The sequence below is a fragment of the Aethalodelphis obliquidens genome, unplaced genomic scaffold (genome assembly GCF_003676395.1).
Source record: "Aethalodelphis obliquidens isolate GAN/ISIS:26980383/991018 unplaced genomic scaffold, ASM367639v1 scaffold113, whole genome shotgun sequence".
NCBI classification, from domain to species: Eukaryota; Metazoa; Chordata; class Mammalia; order Artiodactyla; family Delphinidae; genus Aethalodelphis; species Aethalodelphis obliquidens.
Genome location: NW_020838057.1, coordinates 1,271,066 through 1,293,935, shown reverse-complemented (window position 1 = coordinate 1,293,935; position 22,870 = coordinate 1,271,066). Strand labels below are relative to the sequence as shown.

The following is a 22,870-nucleotide window of genomic DNA, read 5'->3' as shown; positions in this document are numbered from 1 at the left end:
CAGATGACAGGGAGGTAAGGCCTGGGGCATTTTTTCCCCTCCACAGGTTCAAAGTTTTGTGATGACTGTGGTTGGAACCTGAAGAGTGTGAGACTGGACGACAGAACAGCTGAGGGCAGATGAGCGCAGCTGGAACAGCGTCTTGGGCTTGGCTGGGGGGTGGGGGGCGGGGCTTGGAATGAGAGGAGCAGAGAGAGGAAGGGGTGAGTGCTGCGGGGTCAGTCATGGGACACTGTGGAGGACTAGGGCTCCGGGCATCTGACCCCACACAATGTCTGGGTGCTGATGTGGGAACAGGGATCAAGGCCTTGTGGGGGTATGGAAAACAGTGCTGGGACCACCTGTAGCAGCGGGTCCCACAGAGGCCTGGGGAAGCACCGCATGCTGGGTGGCACATGGGGAACAGAGTGAGGTGCCGAAGGTCTGAGGCTGAGGTGGTTGCGTGGGGCTCACGGTCGGGCACGTGAGGGAGTTGTGAACCTGCAGGGCTGGGCAATGGAGAGGGAGGGAGTGTGAGCATGGACTCAGGGCCTTTATCCCCACACTTTACTCCAGGGGGCTGAGGACAAGTGTCATTGTATGTGGGGTGGTCTGTTTGATCTCAGGAGAGTCGACTCTGAGGAGAGTGGCTGGGGTTCTGTGTGGCAGCCCCAAAGCATCTGTGAGACTGCTTATCTCCCTCTCTGTCTTAACTAAATGATGTAATGCTAGCAGGTTCCTGTGACATGAGGACCTGGTGTGTCCTCTGAGCTGGGTCACTGGGGTAGACGACCATGATCTGGGGTCCTGGTTGCAGAGGCTGCTGTGAACTCACTTGTCCCCCTCATGACAGGGCCATGTGATCTTTGAGGATGTGGCTGTGTCCTTCTCCCAGGAGGAGTGGGGTCTCCTTAACGATGCTCAGAGACTCCTGTACTGTGACGTGATGCTGGAGAACCTGTCACTTATAGCCTCCCTGGGTAAGGACCCCTGTTCCACACCGTTGCCCCGTATGGGACTCTGCCCTTCTTTTTGCATGGCTCACTCCATCCGTCCCAGCCTGGACCTTGGACATTGCTTACTTCCCTGATTTCCTGGCACTTGAGCTGCATTCCCCCACCCTGTGTGTGTTCAGCCCTGTACCATAGGCTCTGAAGCCTTTCACAGAAGCCTTTGGTCTCAGAGGCTTGAAGCCTGTCCAGCTGATGCCACTTAGCTTTGCCACTGCTAGGTGTGTTGACTGTTCAGATGTGTGCAAGATCCGTGTCACACATTCTAATCCTTTTTTTGCACTGCCTGTGTCAGGAATTACAGACACTTACATGGTCAGCATTTGTGGTCAACCCTAGATTATTTTTGCAAGACTCCTTAAGGTTCTTCTAGTGATACATTTTTTTTCCTGAAATCTGTCATTGGTTGGTTCACTCTGGGCCAGTGTCTTTCTCCTAATGGCCCTATTTTCCTCTGAGGAGTTTGATCTGGTAGGGCTCATAGTCACCCAGCCTGAGCTGAAAGCTGGAGGCAACCCTGGGTGCCTGACGAGGTAGGCCCCTGTCTAGTCATAGGACGAGGGTTAATTACATCCTGAGCCTGGTGAGCAGGAGCTGTAGGAAGGCATGATATCATTGATGAGTTCTAATCCTACAGGGAAATGTCCTTTGCTCTCTCCTCTTTCAGCGTCAAGACTCATCATGCTCATACTTAATTTCTTTCTTCCACTTCTCCCCATTTTGACACTTTGCCCACTTTTCATTTCTACTGTGATTTCTGACTCCTGTTTTCCACCTTAGTGTCCTCCAAAACTCTCCTTTCCCCCTGTCTGCACTGTTCTCCAATTTTATGTATTTTATATATTGTATATGCATATCGTTAATGTATCATGAGAGATACATGTTTACTTACATTGTCTTTGAACACTGATAGTCAGGTGTAATTGCATTTTCCTGGATTGAGACACGCATTCTACAGAGCTGACCCTTGTCACCACCAGAAAGTCCTGCTGAAAGCCATTGGCTGAGGAGTGGGTTGTTCTAGCCTCTCCTCTCAGCATGGCACGACATCCTGGTATCCTGTGTTCTTGCGGGTTTGAGACATTTCCTATTCTGTGACCATCAGAGCCCTAGTATTGCACAGTATCCCCTTCTACCACTTGACCCTTCCTCCCTTGTTTTAATAACAAACCCATGGGCTTATACCTACATGTGTCATGCACAAATTTGTAGTAGACTCCTGTACCACCAATGTCTCCATACAGTTTATCAGCATTTTTGTGCTTTCAGGGTGTTGGTGTGCAGTAGGTACTGAGGAGGCTGCTTCTGAACAATGTGTTTCTGTAGAACTAGTGACACAAGACAGGAATCCAAATCCAGACCCATCTATCCTGAAGACTCTTACTTCGGATATGGGTGCCCTGGTAGAGAAATGTGTTTTGTACCTGACTGAGCACCAAGGAGTGCATTCTGGGCTGAAACCATCCTCTTCTGGGGCCTGTGGGAAAATGTTCACTTCTCACCTACAACATCACCAGAAGCAGCCCAGTGGAGAGAAACACCTCAGAAGCGAGGAAAATGGAGCCTTGCTTATGACGAGCTGCAAAGTCTTTTTCCCCAACAATATGTTCACATGCGGAGAGGTTGAGAAGGCATTCCTAAGAAGCTTGGGCTTTCCCCATCACCAGCCGTCCCACGATGGAGAGCACCCAGGTAGAAGCAGGCAGAGCAGGGAGGTCTCTCACCCTGGGCAAGGGCATTATGAGTGCAACGAATGTGGCAAAGCCTTCAGTAAGAAGTATAAATTCATGGAGCACCTGAGAGTTCACACTGGTGAAAAACCTTATGAGTGCAGTGACTGCGGGAAGTTCTTTAGACTCACCTCCAGTCTTACTCACCATAGGAAGGTTCACATAGGAAAAAGGCTTCATGAGTGCCCTAATTGTGGGAAAGTGTTTGCCCACAAATATAAACTTGTTGAGCACCAGAGAATCCACACTGGAGAAAGACCCTATGAGTGTAATCAATGTGGGAAAGCTTTCCTTCAAAAGGATACACTTGTTAGGCACCAAAAAGTCCACACTGGAGAAAATTCTCATAAGAGCAGTGAATGTGGGAAGCCCTTCCTTTACAGAAAAAATCTCCTTGTGCATCAGAGGAGAAAAGAAAAGCCTTATGAGTGTAGCAAATGTGGGAAGTCATTCGTCTTCAAAAAAAGGCTTCTTGATCACCAGCGAATCCACACCGGAGAAAAGCCTTATATGTGCAGTGAATGTGGGAAAGCCTATGTCTACAAAGGAAGTCTTGTTGTGCATAAGAGAAGTCATACTGGAGAAAAGGCTTATGGATGTAAATGTGGGAAGTTCTTTACAAGCAGCTCTGCCCTCAGTAAACACCAGAATGTTCACACTGCAGAAAGGCCTTATGAGTGCAGTGAATGTGGGAAAGCTTTCAAGGTCAAAATTAAACTTGTTGAGCACCAGAGAATCCACACTGGAGAAAAACCCTATGAGTGTAATCAGTGTGGGAAAGCCTTCAAGCTCAAGTATTCACTTGTTCGGCACCAAACTGTCCACACTGGAGAAAAGCCTTTTAATTGCAATGAATGTGGCAAGCCTTTCAGTTACAAAACAAGTCTTCTTGAGCACCAGAGAATCCACACTGGAGAAAGGCCTCACACATGCAATAAATGTGGGGAAGGCTTTGTCTACAGAAGAAGTCTTGTTGTCCACCAGAGAATCCACACTGGAGAAAGGCCTTATATGTGCAGTGAATGTGGAGAAGCCTTTGTCTATAGAAGAGGTCTTATTGCCCACCAGGGAATCCATACTAGAGGAAAACCTTGAGTGTAGTTCTTTGCAGGCAGCTCCAGGCTCATAAAAAACAAGAAAGTTCACACTGGAGAAATGCCCTCCAGACTTAAGCTTTCCTTCACTTGAGTTAATATCTAGCAGCATATAGAGTAGGTGTCATAGAGTAAGTGAAAATTTAACTTACGTGGAGCCAAACTTTCGTAGACTGGTAGTATCCTGTTACAGTCTTACCAGAAGCACCAGAACGTGAGTTCCTGTTCTTTACATTCTTATCAACACTTGGTATGGTCAGGCTTTCTAACTTCAGTGATGTAAGAGTTGTATAGTGGTATCTAGTGATTTTAACTAGTATTTCCCTATTGACATGATGTTGAGTAGTTTTTCATGTGATAATTTCATTCATAGTTTTTTGAAATTTCTGTTTATATGATTTGTCATCTTAATTACTGAGTTTTGACATTTCTTCATGGATTATTGATTAAGGTTCTCTAATGGAAATATCTGGCATTATTTTCATCCAGAATTGGTCTTCTCGTTTCAGTAGCTTTTCCAGAGAAAAAGTTTTCAGCTTTAATGGAGTCTTACTTGTGCATTTATTCTTTTACTGCTTATGCTTTTGGTGTTCTATCAATAAATGAAAAATGTTTCCCAAATTTAAAGACAGAAGTTTTTCTATGTTTCCTTCTGAAACTTTAAAGTTTAGTTTTTTTTATTGATGTAAATGATTCATATTTAGTTCATTTTTGGAAGTTCTTTTTAAAATATGGATACCCAGTTGCTGCAGTGATACTGACTTAAATACCTTCTCCACTGAATTGCTTTTGTATCCTCATTGAGGGTCAATCATATGTATATGTTTACTTCTGAACTTTATCTTCTGTTGCATTTATCTACTTTATTTATGTCAATCCTTTCATGTGTTGAATAATTTGTTGTTTTAATATGCCTTGAAATCAAGGTCATGTACTCCTTGGACTTTCTTTTTCAAAGTTGTTATGGCCATTCTTAGTCCTTTGCCTTTCCATGTGAATTTTAGAATCCACTTGTGAATTTGAACATCCCAAAAACCAACTAGGATTTTGACTGGAATTGCATTTAATCTTTAATTTAGAAAGGCATACTGAGTGTCCCAATTCATAAACATGATAGCTTCTTTTATTTAGATCTTAGATTAATTTTTGTTAGCAATGTTTTTTAGTTTTCTGTTTATAAGTCTCGTATGACTTAAACATCCCCAGGTATTTTCTACATAGAATGATATAGTGAATGGAAACTTTAAAAAATTTTTTTCAATTTCTGAATTTTTCATAGCTATTACAGTTAGATATTAAACTAAGGATAGAAACAATCCTTCTTGATCTTATAAACATCTACAAAGAGTTATTAGAGGGACTTCCCTGGTGGTGCAGTGGCTTAGAATCCACCTGCCCTGGTCCGAGAAGATCCCACGTGCTGCGAAGCAACTAAACCCGTGTACTACAACTACTAAGCCTGCACTCTAGAGCCCATGAGCCACGACTACTGAGCCCATGTTCCACAACTACTGAAGCCTGCATGCCTAGAGCCCGTGCTCTGCAACAAGAGAAGCCACCACAGTGAGCAGGTCAAGCACCACAACAAAGAGTTACTTCCACTTGCTGCAACTATAGGAAGCCTGCCTGCAGCAATGAAGACCCAACACAGCCAAAATTAAAAATAAATAAATTTATTTAAAAGAGCTATTAGAAATACTATACCTTTGATTGATTATTAAAATATTTGTGTTAGAATAAAAGGAGGACAGCTGCTTATTGTTCTGGAGCAGGCCCAGACCAAGAGTACTCCCTGGTGAGTGCCTTGGAAGGGTGGCTGGGTTGGAGCAGCCCAGGTGGGGAACAGTTTATTGGGGTTTTCTTTTTTGTTTTTAATTTATTTGGCTACATTGGCTCTTAGTTGTGGCAAGCAGGATATTCACTGCAGCATGCAGGATCTTTTCATTGCGGTGCATGGGCTCTTAGTTGCACAGGCTTCTCTAGTTGTGGCCCATGGGCTCCAGAGCATGTGGGCTCAGTAGTTGAGGTGCATGGGCTTAGTTGCCCTGCAGCATGTGGGATCTTAGTTCCCTGACCAGGAATTGGACCTGCGTCCTTTGCATTGGAAGGCGGATTCTTAACCACCAGACCACCAGAGCATTCCTTTTATTGACGATTTCTTTTCTCTTTCTTTTTAAAATTAATTTATTAAATTTATTTTTGGCTGCGCTGGGTCTTGTGGCTGTGTGTGGCCTTTTCTCTAGTTGCAGCGAGCAGGGGGTACTCTTTGTTGTGGTGGCTTTTCTTGTTGCAGAGCACACACAGGCTTTAGGCATGAGGGCTTTGGTAGTTGCAGCATATGGGCTCAGTTGTGGCACGTGGGCCTTAGAGCACATGGGTTTCAGTAGTTGCAGGGTGTGGGCTCAGTAGTTGTGGCACATGTGCTTAGTTGCTCCACCACATGTGGGATCTTCCTGGACCAGGGATTGAACCTGTGTCCCCTGCATTGGCAGGCAGATTCTTAACCACTGGACCACGAGGGAAGTCCTATTGGCGTTTTCTTAAGCAGTACTTTAGGGAAAATTTATCCCACATTTAACACTTATAGAAAAAAATGTGTCAAATCAAGGAACTCAGATTCCACCTTCAGAAACTAGGAAAAGAAAAGAGAAATCCAGAGAAAGCAGAAGAAATTAATATCAAATCAAATATGAATGCCCTACAACTACTGAGCCTGTGCTGTAGGGCCTGCATGCTGCAACTTCTGAAGCCCATGCACCTAGAGCCCATGCTCCAAAACAAAGAGAAGCCAGTGCAATGAGAAGCCTGTGCACCACAATGAAGAGTAACCTCTGCTTGCCACAACTAGAGAAAGCCTGTGCTTAGCAACAAAGACCCAACACAGCCAAAAATAAAATTTATTAAAAAAAACAAAAAAATAAAATTAACAACAAAAAACAACCCAATCGAGAAATGGACAAAATGGGAATTCCCTGGCAGTACATAGGTGGCCAACAGGCACATGAAAAGATGCTCAACATCACTAATTATTAGAGAAATGCAGATGAAAACTACAATGAAGTACCACGTCACACTGGTCAGAATGGCCATCATCAAGAAATCTACAAATAACATGCTGGAGAGGGTGTGGAGAAAACGGAAGCCTTCTACACTGTTGGTGGGAATTAAATTGGTGCAGCCACTGTGGAGAACAGTATGGAGGTTCCTTAAAAAACTAAAAATAAGAGCTGTCATATGATCCAACAATCCCACTCCTGGGCATACATCTGGAGAAAACTCTAATTGGAAAATATAGTGCACTGCTATGTTCATAGCAGCACTATATACAATCACCAGGGCATGGAACCAACCCAAGTGTCCATCTATAGATGAATGGATAAAGATGTATATAAGTTAGGAGTATGGGATTAACAGATACACACCACTATATATAAATAGATAAACAATAGGATTTACTGTATAGCATAGTGAACCATATTCATTATCCTGTAATAACTTGCAATGGAAAGGAATCTGAAAGAATATGTTTTACATATATAATTTTGTAAAATATATGTATATATTTTACATATTTTTTCATATTTTGATAGATGTACTGCAAAGCAATTCAGTACACCAGAAACTAACGCAACATTGTAAATCAACTATATGACCATAAAAAGACATTGTTTAGAAAATACACATACCAAACGAAAGTATTAAAACAGATACGAAAATTTTTCTTTTTTACAAGATCCTCAGCAAGTGAAAGGAGAGCCCAGTCTACAAGCATGATAGGAACCTACTAAAGAATAAACTATTAGGCTATTTCTTGGGGTGGAACTATCAGAGTCTGACTTGGGATGGAAAGGGCTTTGAGCCAGGGTTGCCAGTTCAGGATGTGTAGTGAATTCCATCAGTGGCCTCATTCTATCCACGTGCTCCCCATCTCCTCCAATGCTGCCACCCCAGCCCTCCCTACAGAGAGAAGGTGACCACCGACTCCTCACCTGTTCCACCTTGCCCTTCCTGCCAACGCCCTGAGTTCTGCCTCCTGCCATGGTCTTCATGGGATAACCCCCATCCAGGCCAGAAGAACTCCGTATGGGTGGGGGAATCTTGTGTGATGGGGCTGCCAAGAACACCTCAGTGGGCCGTACCAGCCACTGCAGGTCTGGGCTGGTCCGGATGGCAGTCACCCTTGGGATGAGGTTGGCACTGGAGCCGGCCAGGTCTATGCACAAGTCCTAGAAGGAAACAGGAGGGGAAAGCTGAGGGAACCAAGCAGGTTCTGGATACAGGTGGAGTGAGAGGGAGAAGAAACTGTCTTGGACTGCTCATTTCTTTTTATATGCCCCTCATCCTGGATGGAAGGTCTACCCCTTTCCTCCCAAGAATTCTGTCCCTTCATCCTGGATGGAAGGTCGCCCATTTCCTCCCAAGAACTCTGCCGCGCACTGCCTTTCTCCTCCATCCTGCGACTGCGCTCCCATTATTCCCTCAGCATCACCGGCTCGAAAGGGGGTTCTTATAAATGTACTCGACTTCTGTACTGACGCAGGAGCCCCTCAAGAGTTTCCCGAGTGAACTCGCTTTTTATCGGTGAACTGCCTTACCACCCGCCCGCTTCCCCTCCTCCCCGCCCCTCCTGCCTGCTCCAGGCTGCCAGCGGAGGGAGGGCGCCCACTTTCTGCCGTCTCCCCGGGGAGCCGGGGTCCTGTGAGCAAGTCTCTGCTTGGCACGCGTTTGCTCGGCTCCCGCCGGACACAAGCCACAGCGCGCGGGCCGGAGCGCTCCAAAACAGCCGGCGCGGAAAAGGGACCATTCTTACCGGGACAAGCGTGCGTGCGCTTCCAGCAAGTCCAGGGCTCCCGGGACCGGGATGCTCCGACCGGGACAGCCTCCCTCCCCGGCGAAGGAGGGACGCCGAACCGCGAGTCCCGCGAGCCCAGCCTTCCTGCGCATGGTCGGGAGAGCCAGTGCCGGAGGACTCGGCCAGGAAGTGACAGCAGGAGGAACCGTCCGCGGCCCGGAAAGCGATGCAGCAGCGGGAGGACACCACGTGGTAGCACGCCAGGCGGTAGCGGGCGTTGAAGCGTGGCGTGCGTTGAAGCCGGAAGAATTCAGGGTGGTGGTAGGGTGCGGCTGGAGCGGGGCCGGGGCGGGGCGCGGTCCCTGCCCATCAGGCCGGCGGCTGGGTCCCCGAATGAGGAGCTAGCAGCCCAGAGGCGGGGAGCACCCGGCACCGCCTCCACTCTTTATAACAGTGTTTATGAATGAGACCTTACGTCACGGGGGTAAACCATCGCGGCGCCGGAGGGGTGGCGTGCGGGCCTGGACACATCTGCACCCTCTTGGCCGCCCTCGCTTCTCTCGCAGCCCCTGCCGCCCGTCTGCCTGTGTTCCTTTATCATACGAGCGTTTAAGTAATGGGGTGTTAGGGTCCCGTGAAGCCCCCAAATTGAGCGAATTCGGGGATGACCTCCCCCAAGAAGGCAAGGAACGTCCGTGAAGCCTGCTGACGTAGACCTCCTTTGGGCATTACCTAATTTGGGGGAGGAACAGGCGGGAGCCGCTCCCGGGTACAGCCCGCCAGAAGATGCAGGGCGAGGCAGACAGGGCCGCGCAGAGCTCCCGGGACACTCGTACGTGTTCAAGGCGGACCCTTGTGCCCCGGGTCTGGTGGGGGCGCCTTTTTGCCAGTGTAGGGAGAGAGCCGGAACAATTCTGGGTCTCATGTATAGAAGAAACAGGTCCATGACTGCAAGGGGGTAAGCCGTGGTCCTGGAAGGAATGCGCCCCGACCCCCATTTCCGATGTTAGTCCTAATTCAGTGCGAACGGTGGAAGCAGACCCTCACCCCCTCGCCCCAAGCCCCCGGGCCCGACCAATACTAGGATTGTCACTGCGTATGGAAGCAGAAAGTCGGGGGTGTCCAAAATAAGAGACTAGGATAAACGACTTCCATGCTGGGTTTTGTTTTGTAAAACTTTTTAAATGGAAACGGCGCATTTATTATTATTTTTCTCGGCCTATGTGAGGATATTAGTGTTACTGTCAAATTCCGGCAGAATTTTCGGAAGCTGCATGCAAGGATGTCTGAGCAGATCGTTAGCCTCGTTCTGAGCTGGGGCTCCGGAGACGCGTGGAGGGGGCACGTTTTGTGGACAAGATCGTCAGCTCCGGGGAACCGGGTGGGGTGAGCTTCTTGGGGGAGCGCAAGTCCGAGCTGGGGAGGTGGGAGAGGTTCGTTCCTCCAGGGCGCTAGGCTGACTGACTGGGAGCCTCCAGCTGGTGATTTTCCAGCGCGGACTTGGGGCGCTGGAAGGACCGTGCACAGCACAGCCCAGGGCAGAGAACACTTACACACACACACACACACACACACGCACGCACACCCCAAATCCAGAACATGGCAAATTCTGATGGGCAAACGACAGAGCAACTTCAACAAATGAATGGCCCAAGAATTTTAAAAAATGAAATGATATCTGTAAGTGAATTGAGACTTCCCAGATACATCTACTAAAAGTCATATAGATCCATTTTGGATCTGACTGCCTTAAAGAACAAACATATTTTTGGGAAAATTGAAAAAGAAACTGAACACTGAAAAAATATATATATATTTAAAAATGTATTTATTTATTTTTGGCTGCATTGGGTCTTCGTTGCTGTGCGCTGGCTTTCTCTAGTTGCAGAGAGCACGGGCTTCTCATTACGATGACATCTCTTGTTGCTGAGCATGGGCTCTAGGCACGTGGTCTTCAGTAGTTGTGGCACACGGGCTCAGTAGTTATGGCTCATGGGATCTAGAGCACAGGCTCAGTAGTTGTGGTGCATGGGCTTAGTTGCTCTGCCACATGTGGGATCTTTCCAGACCAGGGATAGAACCCGTGTCCCCTGCATTAGCAGGCAAATTCTTAACCACTGCACCACCAGGAAAGTCCTGAAAATATATCTTTGACAACTCAAAATTTTGTCTGAAAGTTATTAGGATTATGAAAGAGTCCTTACGTTTTGGAAGTACATTCTGAGGAGATTAGGCATTGAATGACAAGATGTTGGCATTATAAGTAACACAACCCAGTTATATGCGTGAGGACAGGTGAAACAAGAATGGCCATGAGTTGATCAATAATGATGGGGTTGAGGCTTCCCTGGTGGTGAAGTGGTTAAGAATCCACCTGACAATTCAGGGGACATGGGTTTGAGCCCTTGTCTGGGAAGATCCCACATGCCACGGAGCAACAAAGTCCCTGCGTCACAACTACTGTGCCTACGCTCTAGAGCCTGTGAGCCACAACTACTGAAGCCCACGTGCCACAACTACTGAAGCCCAAGCACTTAGAGTCTGTGCTCCGCAATAAGAGAAGCCACTGCAATGAGAAGCCTGCACACTGCAACAAAGAGTAGCCCCCACTCACCACAACTAGAGAAAGCCTGCGTGCACCAACAAAGACCCAATGCAGCCAAAAATAAATAAATAAAACCAATTACTTACTTAATTAATTTTAAAAAAAGAGTTGTCATTTCCAAATTATTTTACTATGTTTTACTCATATATATTCCTGAGGTTATTTGTGACCACTCCATCAGCATGGTGGAAATACATTATAATATTGTTCTACTGCACACTCTTCCCAAATCCATGTTTAGTGCCATCCTTTTGGCAACTTGAAATTGGCCAGGATGGGCATAGATACACCAGAAAAACTGACAAAAACTCTACAAAATGGGCCTTGTTTATTTGAATGGCTAGACTTACGAAAGTGGTGGAGAATATGTTAGGAAGGTAGACAACGCTTGAAAGTATATAGACTTTGGAAGTGTTACACTCCCAGAATAGCAACAAACAATTGAGAAAATATTCTGATAGTATTCAAAAATAATACTTCCTTTTAGTAAAGATGACACATCACTGCTGAGGAATGAGTGAAGTTCCAACACCTGTCTTTGTTAGACATATGTCTTTTATTTATTAATGGAAAAGGAAACATCAGCCAACATCCATTTCAAAATAAGCAACTGGTAGTAACAGTCGTTAAAGAAGATATACAAGTGGCAAATAAACAGGAAAAAAATGCTGGACATCATGAACATCAGAGAACTGCAATTAAAATCACAGTGAGATGCTATTACACCCCTGTTAAAACAGCTAAAATTAAACAGACTGACAATACCGAGTATTGGCAGGATGTGGAGGAATAGGACCTCTCATATACTGTTGGTGGGAACACAGAAGTGTCCAACCAGTTTAGATCACAATTTGGCCGTTTGTTAAATATTGAAACATTCACATACTCTGAAGTAGTGGCACAAGAGAATTAAAACACATATTCATATAAAGAACTGTATGCCTATGTTCATTGCAGCTTTATTTCTAACAACACCAAACTGGAAACAACCCAACTGCCCATTAGCAGATGGATAGATAAACACATAGTAGCATATCCACAGACAAGAATACTACTCAACAGTAAAAAAATGAACTATTCATACAAGCAACATTGATGAATTTCAAAATAATTAGGCAGTATGAAAAATATCAAAAAAAAAAGAGCAAACACTTTTATACTTCAATTCAACTAAAATTCTAGACAATGCAAACTAATTTATTGTTGAAGGCAGTAAATCACTGGACTCCTGTAGGCTTGGGAAGGGCAACAAGAGATTGTAAAGGGGCATGAGGTAAGTCATGGTTATGTTCATTATCGTGATTCTGATGGTTTTATGGGTTTATACATATGGCAAAAATTTTCAAACTATACACCTTAAATATGTATAGGTTACTGCATGTCAATTATGCCTCAATAAAGTTTCTAAAACAAATGGTTCAAAATAAAAAAAATCTGGACCTCTCCCTCTTTCTGGAAACCATAAAGTTTAACAACTCAATATTGACTCCACTCTATTTTTTCCCTTTCCTCAGGAAGGGCAGCCCTGAATCAGTGCTGGAAATATGGGCAAGCAATGGAGGCCGCTGCAGTCTGGGACAACAGGACCACTGGCTAGACCACAAAAGGCACATCCCTGGACAACAGGATCTCCATTCTCTGTTCTCATTTCCTTGCCTTTACAGCAATGGACTTGAGTTGACCAACCCAGAAAGACAATGAGAATTCACAAAACCTTTAGATTGTTTGCTGACAATGAATTCAGCTATAGGAGGTACACAGCCTTTGGAGGGTCTGTGATTCCTCACAGCCACAGTCTCTGGAAGATTTATGGACACACATTAGAAGAGGCACACTCCATTTAATTTGCTGCATGCTCTTCCACTGACTATTAATCCCACTCAGAATTTTACTACCAAGTATGGTTGAAACCCAGCTCCTGTAGTGTGAGGAGGGATACCAGTCCACAGAATTATGAACATCAGGACACTTGGTTCCTTTGTAGAACCCGGTGAAAAGCTTCCCCTCAACAGTACTGGGCATTATAGGACACCCTCTGGGAATATGAGACAAAGTCATGGCAGTCCCAAAGGCCCTGGAGCTTGCCAAAATAAGTGACCCCTCCTCAAGGTAACCTGTGGTCATACAATATGTAGACTGCCAGGTCCCAAATTAGGACCACAAAGCATTATTTTAGTTCCTAGGAGGTCTTGGGGAGCAATGCAAATTAGGCTAAAACTGGAATGAAAACTATTCTCCTGTCATTATACTGTCCCTGCTGAGGCACAAGAGGCTGAGGACCCATCCCTTCATACAAACAGGCCAATTCTGTTTTCCACCCACCCCCCACAGTGAATACAACCCCCATGATTAAAGGTAGATTAAACAATAAGACCTTTATTGCTGCACAAACCAGAGCAATGGTGGGGGGAGGGGGCAAGGCAATTACCAGTTGGTGACTTTGAGGCAGGAATATCAACCACAAATGTCATGTGAAACCAACAATTTTGATGAAGGGTCAGACTCATACTTAATCAACTGGAAATAGGAAAATGTAAGGGCACAGACTACTCAAGATTTCCTCCAGGGAAAAGGAGAGAGCACAGACATCTGCCTTGTGTGTTAGCACATCAGGGTGACCAATGAAATACTGTGCAAGGCAGGAGAGGTGAGGTGGGTTCTACCAGAGAAAATGTCAGAGATGTAACTCTGACAAGGGCCCTGGGGAGTTTAGAACATGGACTGTAGCTCCTGTAAGCTTCACAGGTCCCTGGAACTCATTGGGAATATCACCCCTCTGGAAAGTGGGAGGTATGAGGTTCAATTTCAAGGCAGGCGGCTCCCTCACAGAAGCTGTCTAGTGCTATTATAATGAATGAGGAGACAGCAATTCCTTGAGGTCTAAGGCCTTTCTCAGAGTGTGGACTTCCTGGTACTAAACAATGTTAGCTGTTTGGAGTAAAGTATTTCCCATACTTCCTGTGTTCATGGGGCCTCTCCCTGGTGTGAAATTTTCGGTGGAGATTGAGGCTGGAGCGCTGGCTAAAGGATTTCCAACATTCGCCACATTCATAAGGCCTTTCTCCAGTGTGAACTACCTAGTGTTGAATAAGGACAGACTTTTGCCTGAAGGATTTTCCACACTGCCCACACTCATAAGGCCTTGCCCCAGTGTGAATACTGTAGTGCTGAATAAGGCTGGTGCTTCTACTAAAGGATTTCCCACACTCGCCACATTTATAAGGCCTTTCTCCAGTGTGAATTCTCTGGTGTTTAGTGAAGATGGCTCTTCTGCTAAAGGACTTCCCACACTGGCCACACTCAAAGGGTCTTGTTCTACTATGAATTCGCTGGTGTTCAACGAGGCTGTAGCTTTGTCTGAAAGACTTCCCACATTCACCACACTCATAAGGCCTTTCTCCAGTGTGACTTCTGTTGTGCCAATCGAGTTTGGATTTGGATCCAAAGGCTTTCCCACATGCCCCACACTCATAAGGCCTTTCACTAGTGTGAACTCTCTGGTGTCTAATGAGAGTGGCTCTTTGGCTAAAGGATTTCCCACACTGGACACACACAAAAGGCCTTGCTGTGGTGTGAATTCTCCGGTGTTGAACAAGCGTGAAGCCTTGTCTAAAGAATTTCCCACATTCACTGCACTCATAAGGCTTTTCTCCAGTGTGGGTTCTCTGGTGCCGAACAAGATTGGATTTGCACCCAAAGGCCTTTCCACATTCCTCACACCCATAAGGCCTTTCTCCACTGTGAATTCTGTAGTGTTCAATAAGATTGGAGCACTGACTAAAGGATTTTCCACACTCGCCACATTTATAAGGCCTTTCTCCAGTGTGAACTCTCTGGTGTATAATGAGGGTGGCTCTTTGCCTAAACGATTTTCCACATTCACTGCACTCGTAAGGCCTTTCTCCAGTGTGGACTCTCTGGAGCTGAACAAGTGAGTACTTACAGCGCAAGGCTTTCCCATATTTGCTAGACTCATAAACCCTTTTCCTAGTAGGGACACTTGGGTGGTAAACAAGACTCTGTTTGTAGCTGGAAGCCTTCCCACATTCACACAACTTGTAATGACTTTTCCTACCATGAAAGGTCTCCCCACACTTGGTGATTTTGTTGAGTTTCTCACAAGTGGGAGTGATCTGGTGCTGGAGAAGACCCAAAGTAGCTGGGAAGTCCTTTCCAACCTTCCTACAGGTGAAGGGATGCCCTGACACATGGAATATGCAACTCTTTACAAATGATGCCCTATCCATGTCACTTTTATTTGCACTGAAATGCTTCTGAAGCTGTCGTAGGTTTGCACATGCCCCAGTCAAGTATGGTTTCTGCCCAAGTAGGTAAGCCAAGTGCAAAATGTCTTTCAGGATTAGGACACATTTCTCACCGGGGTGAGCCTTCTGGCTGATTAGACCTACCTTTGGAGTCCTGACCTGTGACAAAACTTCTAGGGAAACATTTTGCCCAGAACGTGTCTCTTTCTTCTCTGTTCCATGCAAACAAACTGAAAAAAGAGAAATATTTGTGAATCATGCTGATTATGATGGGAGAGTATTAATCATGTTCTTTTATAAGCTTTCTGTATAATATGATGTTTTGACATCTTAAAAAACCTTCATGGGCTTCACTAGTGGCGCAGTGGTTGAGAGTCTGCCTGCCAATGCGGGGGACACGGGTTCGTGTCCCAGTCCGGGAAGATCCCCCATGCCACAGAGCGGCTGGGCCCATGAGCCATGGCCGCTAAGCCTGCGCATCTAGAGCCTGTGCTCTGCAATGGGAGAGGCCACGACAGTGAGAGGCCCGCGTACCGCCAAAAAAAACCCCCCAAAAAACAAAAAACCTTCACGGCCAGGGAAAGAGTGGACTTGAACACTATAAACCAAATGTATCTAACAGACATATATAGAACATTTCATCAAATACAGAACACACACTACTCAACAGTGCAGGGAAAATTCTCCAGGATAGATCATATGGTAGGCTACAAAACAAGTCTTAACCAATTTAAGAAAACTGAAATCATATCAAATATCTTTTCTGACCAAAATAAGATAAACATAGAAAATAATGACAGGAGGAGAATGGGAAGATTCACAAATATGTGGAAATTAAATAACACACTCTTGAACAACCAATGAATTAAAGATGAAATCAAAAGGGAAATCAAAAAATATATTGAGACAAATGAAAATGGAAACACAAAATACCAAAACTTACGGGACCCAGCAAAAGCAGTTCTAAAAGGGGAAGGTTTTATAGCAGATACATATCTACACTAAGAAAAAAAGAAAGATTGTAAACACACTATCTTCACACTTCAAAGACTAGAAAAAGAACAAACTAAGCACAATGTTATCAGAAGGAGGGAAACAGTAAAGATAAAAGTGGAAATAAACAAAATAGAGACTAGAAAAACAATAGAAAAGATCAAAACTAAGATTTTTTGAAAAAGATAAAATTGACAAACCTCTTAGACTAAGAAAAAAAAGAGAGGACTCAAATAAATAAAATTATAAATGAAAGAGGAAACATTACCATTGATCCCACAGAAATACGAGGATCATAAGACACTACTATGAATAATTATACACCAACAAATTGGATAACCTAGAAGAAATGGATACATTCCTAGAAATATACAACCTACCAAGATTTAATTTTGAAGAAATAGAAAATCAGAGAAGACCAATAATGAGTAAGGATATTGGATCAGTAATAATAAACCTCCCCCAAAAGAAAATCCCAGTGTTTGATGGTTTCACTGGTAAATTCTATGAAACATTTAATACTAATCCTCAAAAAAACTGAAGAGGAGGGAACACAACAAAACTCATTTTACAAAGCCAGTATCACCCTTACACCAAAGTCAGATAAGAACACTACAACACAAGAAAATCAAAGGCCAATATCCCTGATGAACATAGATGCAAAAATCCTCAGCAAAATACAGTAAACCAAATTCAACAGCACATTAAAAGTATCATACAGGGCTTTCCTGATGATGCAGTGGTTAAGAATCTGCCTGCCAATGCAAGGGACATGGATTAGAGCCCTGGCCCGGGAAGATCCCACATGCCACAAAGCAACTAAGCCCGTGTGTCACAACTACTGAGCCTGAGCTGTAGAGACCACAAGCCACAACTACTGAGCCCATGTGCCACAACTACTGAAACCTGCGTGCCTAGAGCCCGTGCTCCACAACAAGAGAAACCACAACAATGAGAAGCCCATGCACTACAACGAAGAGTAACCCCTGCTCACCGCAACTAGAGAAAGCCAATGCAAAGCAACAAAGACCCTAGACAGCCAAAAATAAATAAATAAATAAATTTATTTTTTTAAAAAAAGTATCATACAGCATGTTCAACTGGGATTTACCTTTGGGATGCAAAGACATTTCAGCAAACACAATAAATGTGATATACCACATTAATAGAAAGAAGGATAAAAATCAGATAGCTGCTGAGCCTGCGCGTCCGGAGCCTGTGCTTCGCAATGGGAGAGGCCACAACAGTGAGAGGCCTGTGTACCGCAAAAAAAAAAAAAGAAAAAAAAAAAAAAGAAACTAAGAACCAATTCCTTTTATGATGATAAAAAGACAAAACAAAAAACACCCTTAGGAAGAGATTTAAACATGGAGGTGAAAGGATCTTTATACTGAAAACTATAAAACATTGATAAAAAATATTAAAGACAGAACTAAATGGCAAGAGGTCTTCTCTTCATGGATTGGAAAAATTAATATTCTTAAATATACTACCCAAAGCTATCTACAGACTCAATGCAACCCTTTTCAAAATGCCAATGGCATTTTTCACTGAAGTAGAAAAAAAAATCCTAAAATTCATATGGAACCACAAAAGACCCTGAATAGCCAAGGCATTCTTAAGCAAGAAGAACAAACATAGAGGCATCACACTTCTTTTTCTTTTTTTTTTTGCTCTACACGGGTCTCTCACTGTTGTGGCGTACAGGCTCTGGACGCACAGGCTCAGCAGCCATGGCTCACGGGCCCAGCCGCTCCGTGGCATGTGAGATCTTCCCGGGCCGGGGCATGAACCCATGTCCCCTGCATCGGCAGGCGGACTCTCAACAACTGCGCCACAAGGGAAGCCCCGTCACACTTCTTGATTTCAAATTATATATATTACAAAGCTACAGTAATCAAAATAGTATAGTACTGGCATAAAAACAGACACATAGAACAATGGAACAGAATAGAGAGCACAGAAATAACCCTCTGCATATATGGTCAACTAATGTTTGCGAAGGGGGCCAAGAATACAAACTAGAAAAGGGTAGCCTGTTCAATAAGTGGTGCTGGGAAAACTGGATATCTACATGCAAAAGAATGAAATTGGACCCTTACCTTACACCATACACAAAAACAACTCAAAATGGATTAAAAACTTACATGTAAAAAAACCCCAAAAAACTTACATGTAAACTCAATATCAAAGAAAACAAACAAACAGCCCAATTAAAAAATGAGCAGAGGATGTGAATGGACTTTTTTCCAAAGAAGACATACAGATGGCCAACAGACACATGAAACAATGTTCAACATCACTAACCATCAAGGAAATGCAAATCAAACCACATGAGGTATCACCTCACACCTCTCAGAATGGCTGTTACCAAGACAACAAATAACAAGTGCTGGTGAGGCTGTGGAGAAAAGGGAACGCTTATGCACTATTGGTGGGAATGTAAATTGTTGCAGCCACTATGGAAAACAATATGGGGACTCCTCAAAAAATTAAAAATAGAACTACCATACAATCCAGCAATTCCACTTCTGGGTACTTATCTGAACAAAACAAAAACACTAATTTGAAAAGATATATGCACCCCTCTGTTCATTGCAGCATTATTTACAATAGTTAAGATATGGAAGCAACCTAAGTGTTCTTATCACACACACACACACACACACACACACACACACACACACACACACCAATTAATAATGATGATAATAATAATAAAGGGGTGGGAGGCAGTGGATATGTATGTTTATGGTCTTGATGGTGGTGATGGTTTCAAGGATGTATACTTATTCCCAAACTTATTGAGTTGTATCCAGGAAATGTGTACACCTTTTTAAATGTCAATCATTCCTTAGTACAATGGTTTAAGTATAATGGTTTAAATATAAATAAATAAATAACTTTTAACATTTACTAAAAGGGACCAATGGTCAAACTTCGTAAACGTAATTATTAGTGGGGCTCAAATTATATGTGAGGATTCCACTACTTTTTTGGCCACACAGCATGCAGGATCTTAATTCCCCGACCAGGGATCAAACCCACACCCCCTGCAGTGGAAGGACAGAGTCTTAACCACAGGACAGTCAGGGAAGTCCCAGGATTACACTATTTTTACACACCATAACTGTATACTCTTAGGAATGTAACTAAATACAAAACAGAGAAAAATAGGTATGTCTCACTTGAACTGTAGCCTTTCTTAAATTTTCCAATGTCATAGCACCCAAAACTATCCCATATTGGGCACAGCTGCTCTAACATGCTGAATAATAATTTTAAATTAACATAAGTCTTTGACACAAATTGGCTTAATAAAATGGTACCTCACAGGCCACCCAGTTAAAATAGGTAATATAGCCCAATGTATGTTAAAACAGGGCCTTCAAGGATTAAAACTTACTATAGAAAATCTAATAAATGAAGGGGTGATTATCCCCACTGTTTTTCCATTCTAAAGCCCAATTATGTCTGTCCTTAAATCTGGAAAAATTAAAGGTGCCTCATGGTGGATTACTATAATATTGTGGTCCCATCCATCAGGACCCCATATCTAACATCAGTAAAAATTATATATCATATATACATATTGTTAAATACTAATTATAAATATTATTAAAATTACCGACTCAATCAGAACTCGGGACACCAGGTGTCATGGATCTGGACACATTCATTCTGCCAGAGTGAGGGCAAACAAGGTGAGATGCTTTGTTTTAGGCTGACTGCAAGACTCCTAAATCCGAGATCCTTCCCTGCAAGCTTGGTGCAACAGGATTTAGAACTACTTGGGGCGGGCAGTGCACACAGCTCAGCACTGGTACCCACAACACATATGCCAAGAAAATGGGGAAGTTAGCAGAGCCCATGGTCTGTCTGTGGAAAGGGCAGAGCTGCCTCTGGGGGACAGAAGGTAAGATAGCGACCAGGACCCTTGGGTGAGGGCCTTACCCATTGAGGCTGTAAGTAAAAAGTTCTCCAGCATCACCTTGTGGTACAGGCGTCTCTGAGCCTCATCAAGGAGCCCCCACTCCTCCTGCAAGAAGTAAATGGCCACGTCCTCAAAGGTCACACAGCCCTGCCAGGATGAGGACAGATAATTCCATGATCAACTTCTCTTCTAGGACCCAAGTTCCTTCACCCAGACATCCATCCCCTGCTCATCCTCCTTCCAGTGTTCCCACCTTAGAGAAAATATCAGGCCCTGGAGCCTCAGATACCTGCTCTCTTCTCATGGTATCAAGATCACTGTGTCTGCCCACACCAACAAAAAGCACGTGGGCAGGGAGACGCCATCTAAACTCTGAGCCTGGCATTAGGGCATATGTCCTCTTGTCAGGTAATTCCCCTGGAGTCCCAAATTGTGCCTCCCAGAGACAACCAAATGTGGGCTTAGGGTTTCTTCAGGGTCTCTAGGTCCATGGACTGGAAAAATCCCAGGACACAATCCCAGAGACAAAGGGTGGGTCAGGACCATTGAAGGCCTGGAATATCCTCCACTCACCTTTGTACAGTCCATAAGCACTTCTGTAGTCATGGGAGTCTGTAGGAAGAGGGAGGTCATTAGAGGGATGTAATCATGGCAGGCTCAGTAGGCTCAGGTCTCCCTGTACCCCTGTCCAGCCCTGGAGCAAGGTGACCTGGGATGACTGCATTATCTCTGAGTCTCTGTTCTTCGTGCTCTTACAACTGTATGATCTTGGATAAAAACCCAACCGCCCTGTGGCTCAGTGTTTTCATCCCCTTTCCAGTCTGTTCTTACTCTGAGCAACTTCTGGAAAATTTGAAAAGCCTAACTCACACCATGTGCCTCTTCTATTCACAACCCTCCATACCGTCCTGAGATTAAAACTCCTCAACTTGCCATCCCAAGTGGGAATGATTCTGGCTCAATCGCCCCTCCACAACTTTACATAAACCGGTCCCTCTGCCTGTAACACTCTCCCAACATCTCATCACACTGTTTTTTAGATATGGGGACTCCACCCATGAGATACTCACTCTTCTGGACACAGAGATCTATACTGCATAGACATGAGCAGGCGCCCCGCACTTGGGTCTTTAGTGTCTGGTGGGGTGAGGGCGGTCAGGGCCAGTAGGACGAGCGTTTACCTGAGGCGGGTCCCTCGGCGCGGCCGCCGCCATCGGAATCTGGGAGGAGCGGGGTCTTAGGTGGTGGGCGACAGAGACGGAACTCGTGTACAATCGTCATCTACCGCCGCGGCTCTGCAGACTCGCCGCTGTGCAGTGGGGACAACCTCTCCTCTAAAGCCTCCTCGCTCTGGTCACCCCGATCCTGACTCCGCTCTCCTAAAGTACCCGTATCGCTGTTGGACACTGGAGCAGCCATAGTGACTGCCACAACAGCGGCGCCAGAAGTCCCACCCACATCCTCTGGTCCGAACGAGAAAACGCCCTGCTTTCGGGCGTTCATTGGCTGCTAGTCTTGGCCCTCGGCCTCCGGCATTGTGGGTAGCGTAGTTCCCATGGCCCCACCAGCCACAGAGGAGGGAGCCCACACCGAGATCGCGGAGTCCCGGAGGCCATGTTAGGGCTCTATGGCCCGGGCGTCGGTCTACCCTGGGGCCTGTACGGAGGTTGCCCGGAAAGTGATCGGATGAGGGGTCGGCGACGCTTCGACCCCACATGGGAACACCTACGCTGACCCGGGTTGTCGCGGGCTACATGGGAGTTCTTCCCCGGCGCGGGGGTTGGGGGAAGACACAGTCAGCACCCTTTGCGAAAAGTCCTGAGTTCCCTCCCTTGTGTGAGAGCCGCTCCCACCCCTCTCCGACCCCTGACCGCAAAACGGGCTTGTGATCTGACCAGATCAGGGTTGGCAGGTTTGGCTGCGCCTCCTGGGGTGTCGCCTGGAAATGTCGGGAGTTGACTTTGTAGGCGAAAATTTGAGACTCTGCCTCGAGGGCGTCAGGCGGGGACTCGGCTTCCGGAGAGCAGCGCGGACTTGTCGCTGGCAACAGGGGTGTGCGCTTGACCTCTGTAGGGGGAGGGGTGAGGACCTTCATCCTGGGACCAGCAGTAGAGACCTCGTGCCTGAATCCCAGAGGGGCCGGGGGAGACCGTCTGGGGGCTCCAGGTTGACCCTTCCCAGGAGGACTCTGGTGAACCCGGGAACCTCCGCGGGGTCTGGAGGTCTGAGCGTCCCTGCAGCTCCCTGCTCTCCCCCGGGGAAAGGCCCCAGGGCAACTCGTAGCCTGCATCTCTCCTGGACCGGCCGGCGCCCCCTGGCGGCTGCGTGTGAAAGTTGGGATTCGGCCCTTAGGTGAAAAGGGGGGACCGCAGACTCTGCGGCCAGGAATGGAGACTCAACCCCAAGGGGAGTGCCATTAAAGACGTCCACGGAGGTGCCCACTCTCCCTGGATGTCTCCTCCGGCTCC

The 22,870-nt window shown here is 45.5% G+C and overlaps 3 protein-coding genes across 6 annotated transcripts in view; 1 reads left to right on the top strand and 2 right to left on the bottom strand.

Annotated features, from left to right (window-relative positions):
• LOC113615251 (zinc finger protein OZF-like) overlaps positions 1-4,440 on the top strand; it is a 60,647-nt gene extending 56,207 nt beyond the window's left edge. For all 4 annotated transcript variants that reach the window (XM_027097471.1, XM_027097470.1, XM_027097473.1 and 1 more), the window contains 2 exons: positions 833-959; positions 2,259-4,440. In XM_027097471.1, the coding sequence (XP_026953272.1) occupies positions 833-959; positions 2,259-3,814 (1,683 nt within the window). In that variant the 3' untranslated portion in view covers positions 3,815-4,440. The remainder of the gene's footprint in view (positions 1-832; positions 960-2,258) is intronic.
• A 2,752-nt stretch (positions 4,441-7,192) lies between these two features.
• Positions 7,193-9,098, bottom strand: LOC113615142 (uncharacterized). The gene is made up of 3 exons (XM_027097213.1): positions 9,086-9,098; positions 8,624-8,967; positions 7,193-8,039 (listed from the first exon to the last, which is right to left on the bottom strand). The coding sequence occupies exons 1-3, from the start codon at positions 9,096-9,098 to the stop codon at positions 7,551-7,553; spliced, it is 846 nt and encodes a 281-aa protein (XP_026953014.1). The 3' UTR covers positions 7,193-7,550.
• Positions 9,099-13,252: 4,154 nt separating this feature from the next.
• LOC113615257 (zinc finger protein 416-like) lies at positions 13,253-21,832 on the bottom strand. Its single transcript, XM_027097483.1, has 4 exons — positions 21,584-21,832; positions 20,976-21,014; positions 20,423-20,549; positions 13,253-15,705 (listed from the first exon to the last, which is right to left on the bottom strand). The coding sequence occupies exons 1-4, from the start codon at positions 21,614-21,616 to the stop codon at positions 14,288-14,290; spliced, it is 1,617 nt and encodes a 538-aa protein (XP_026953284.1). The 5' UTR covers positions 21,617-21,832; the 3' UTR covers positions 13,253-14,287.
• Positions 21,833-22,870: the final 1,038 nt, after the last annotated feature.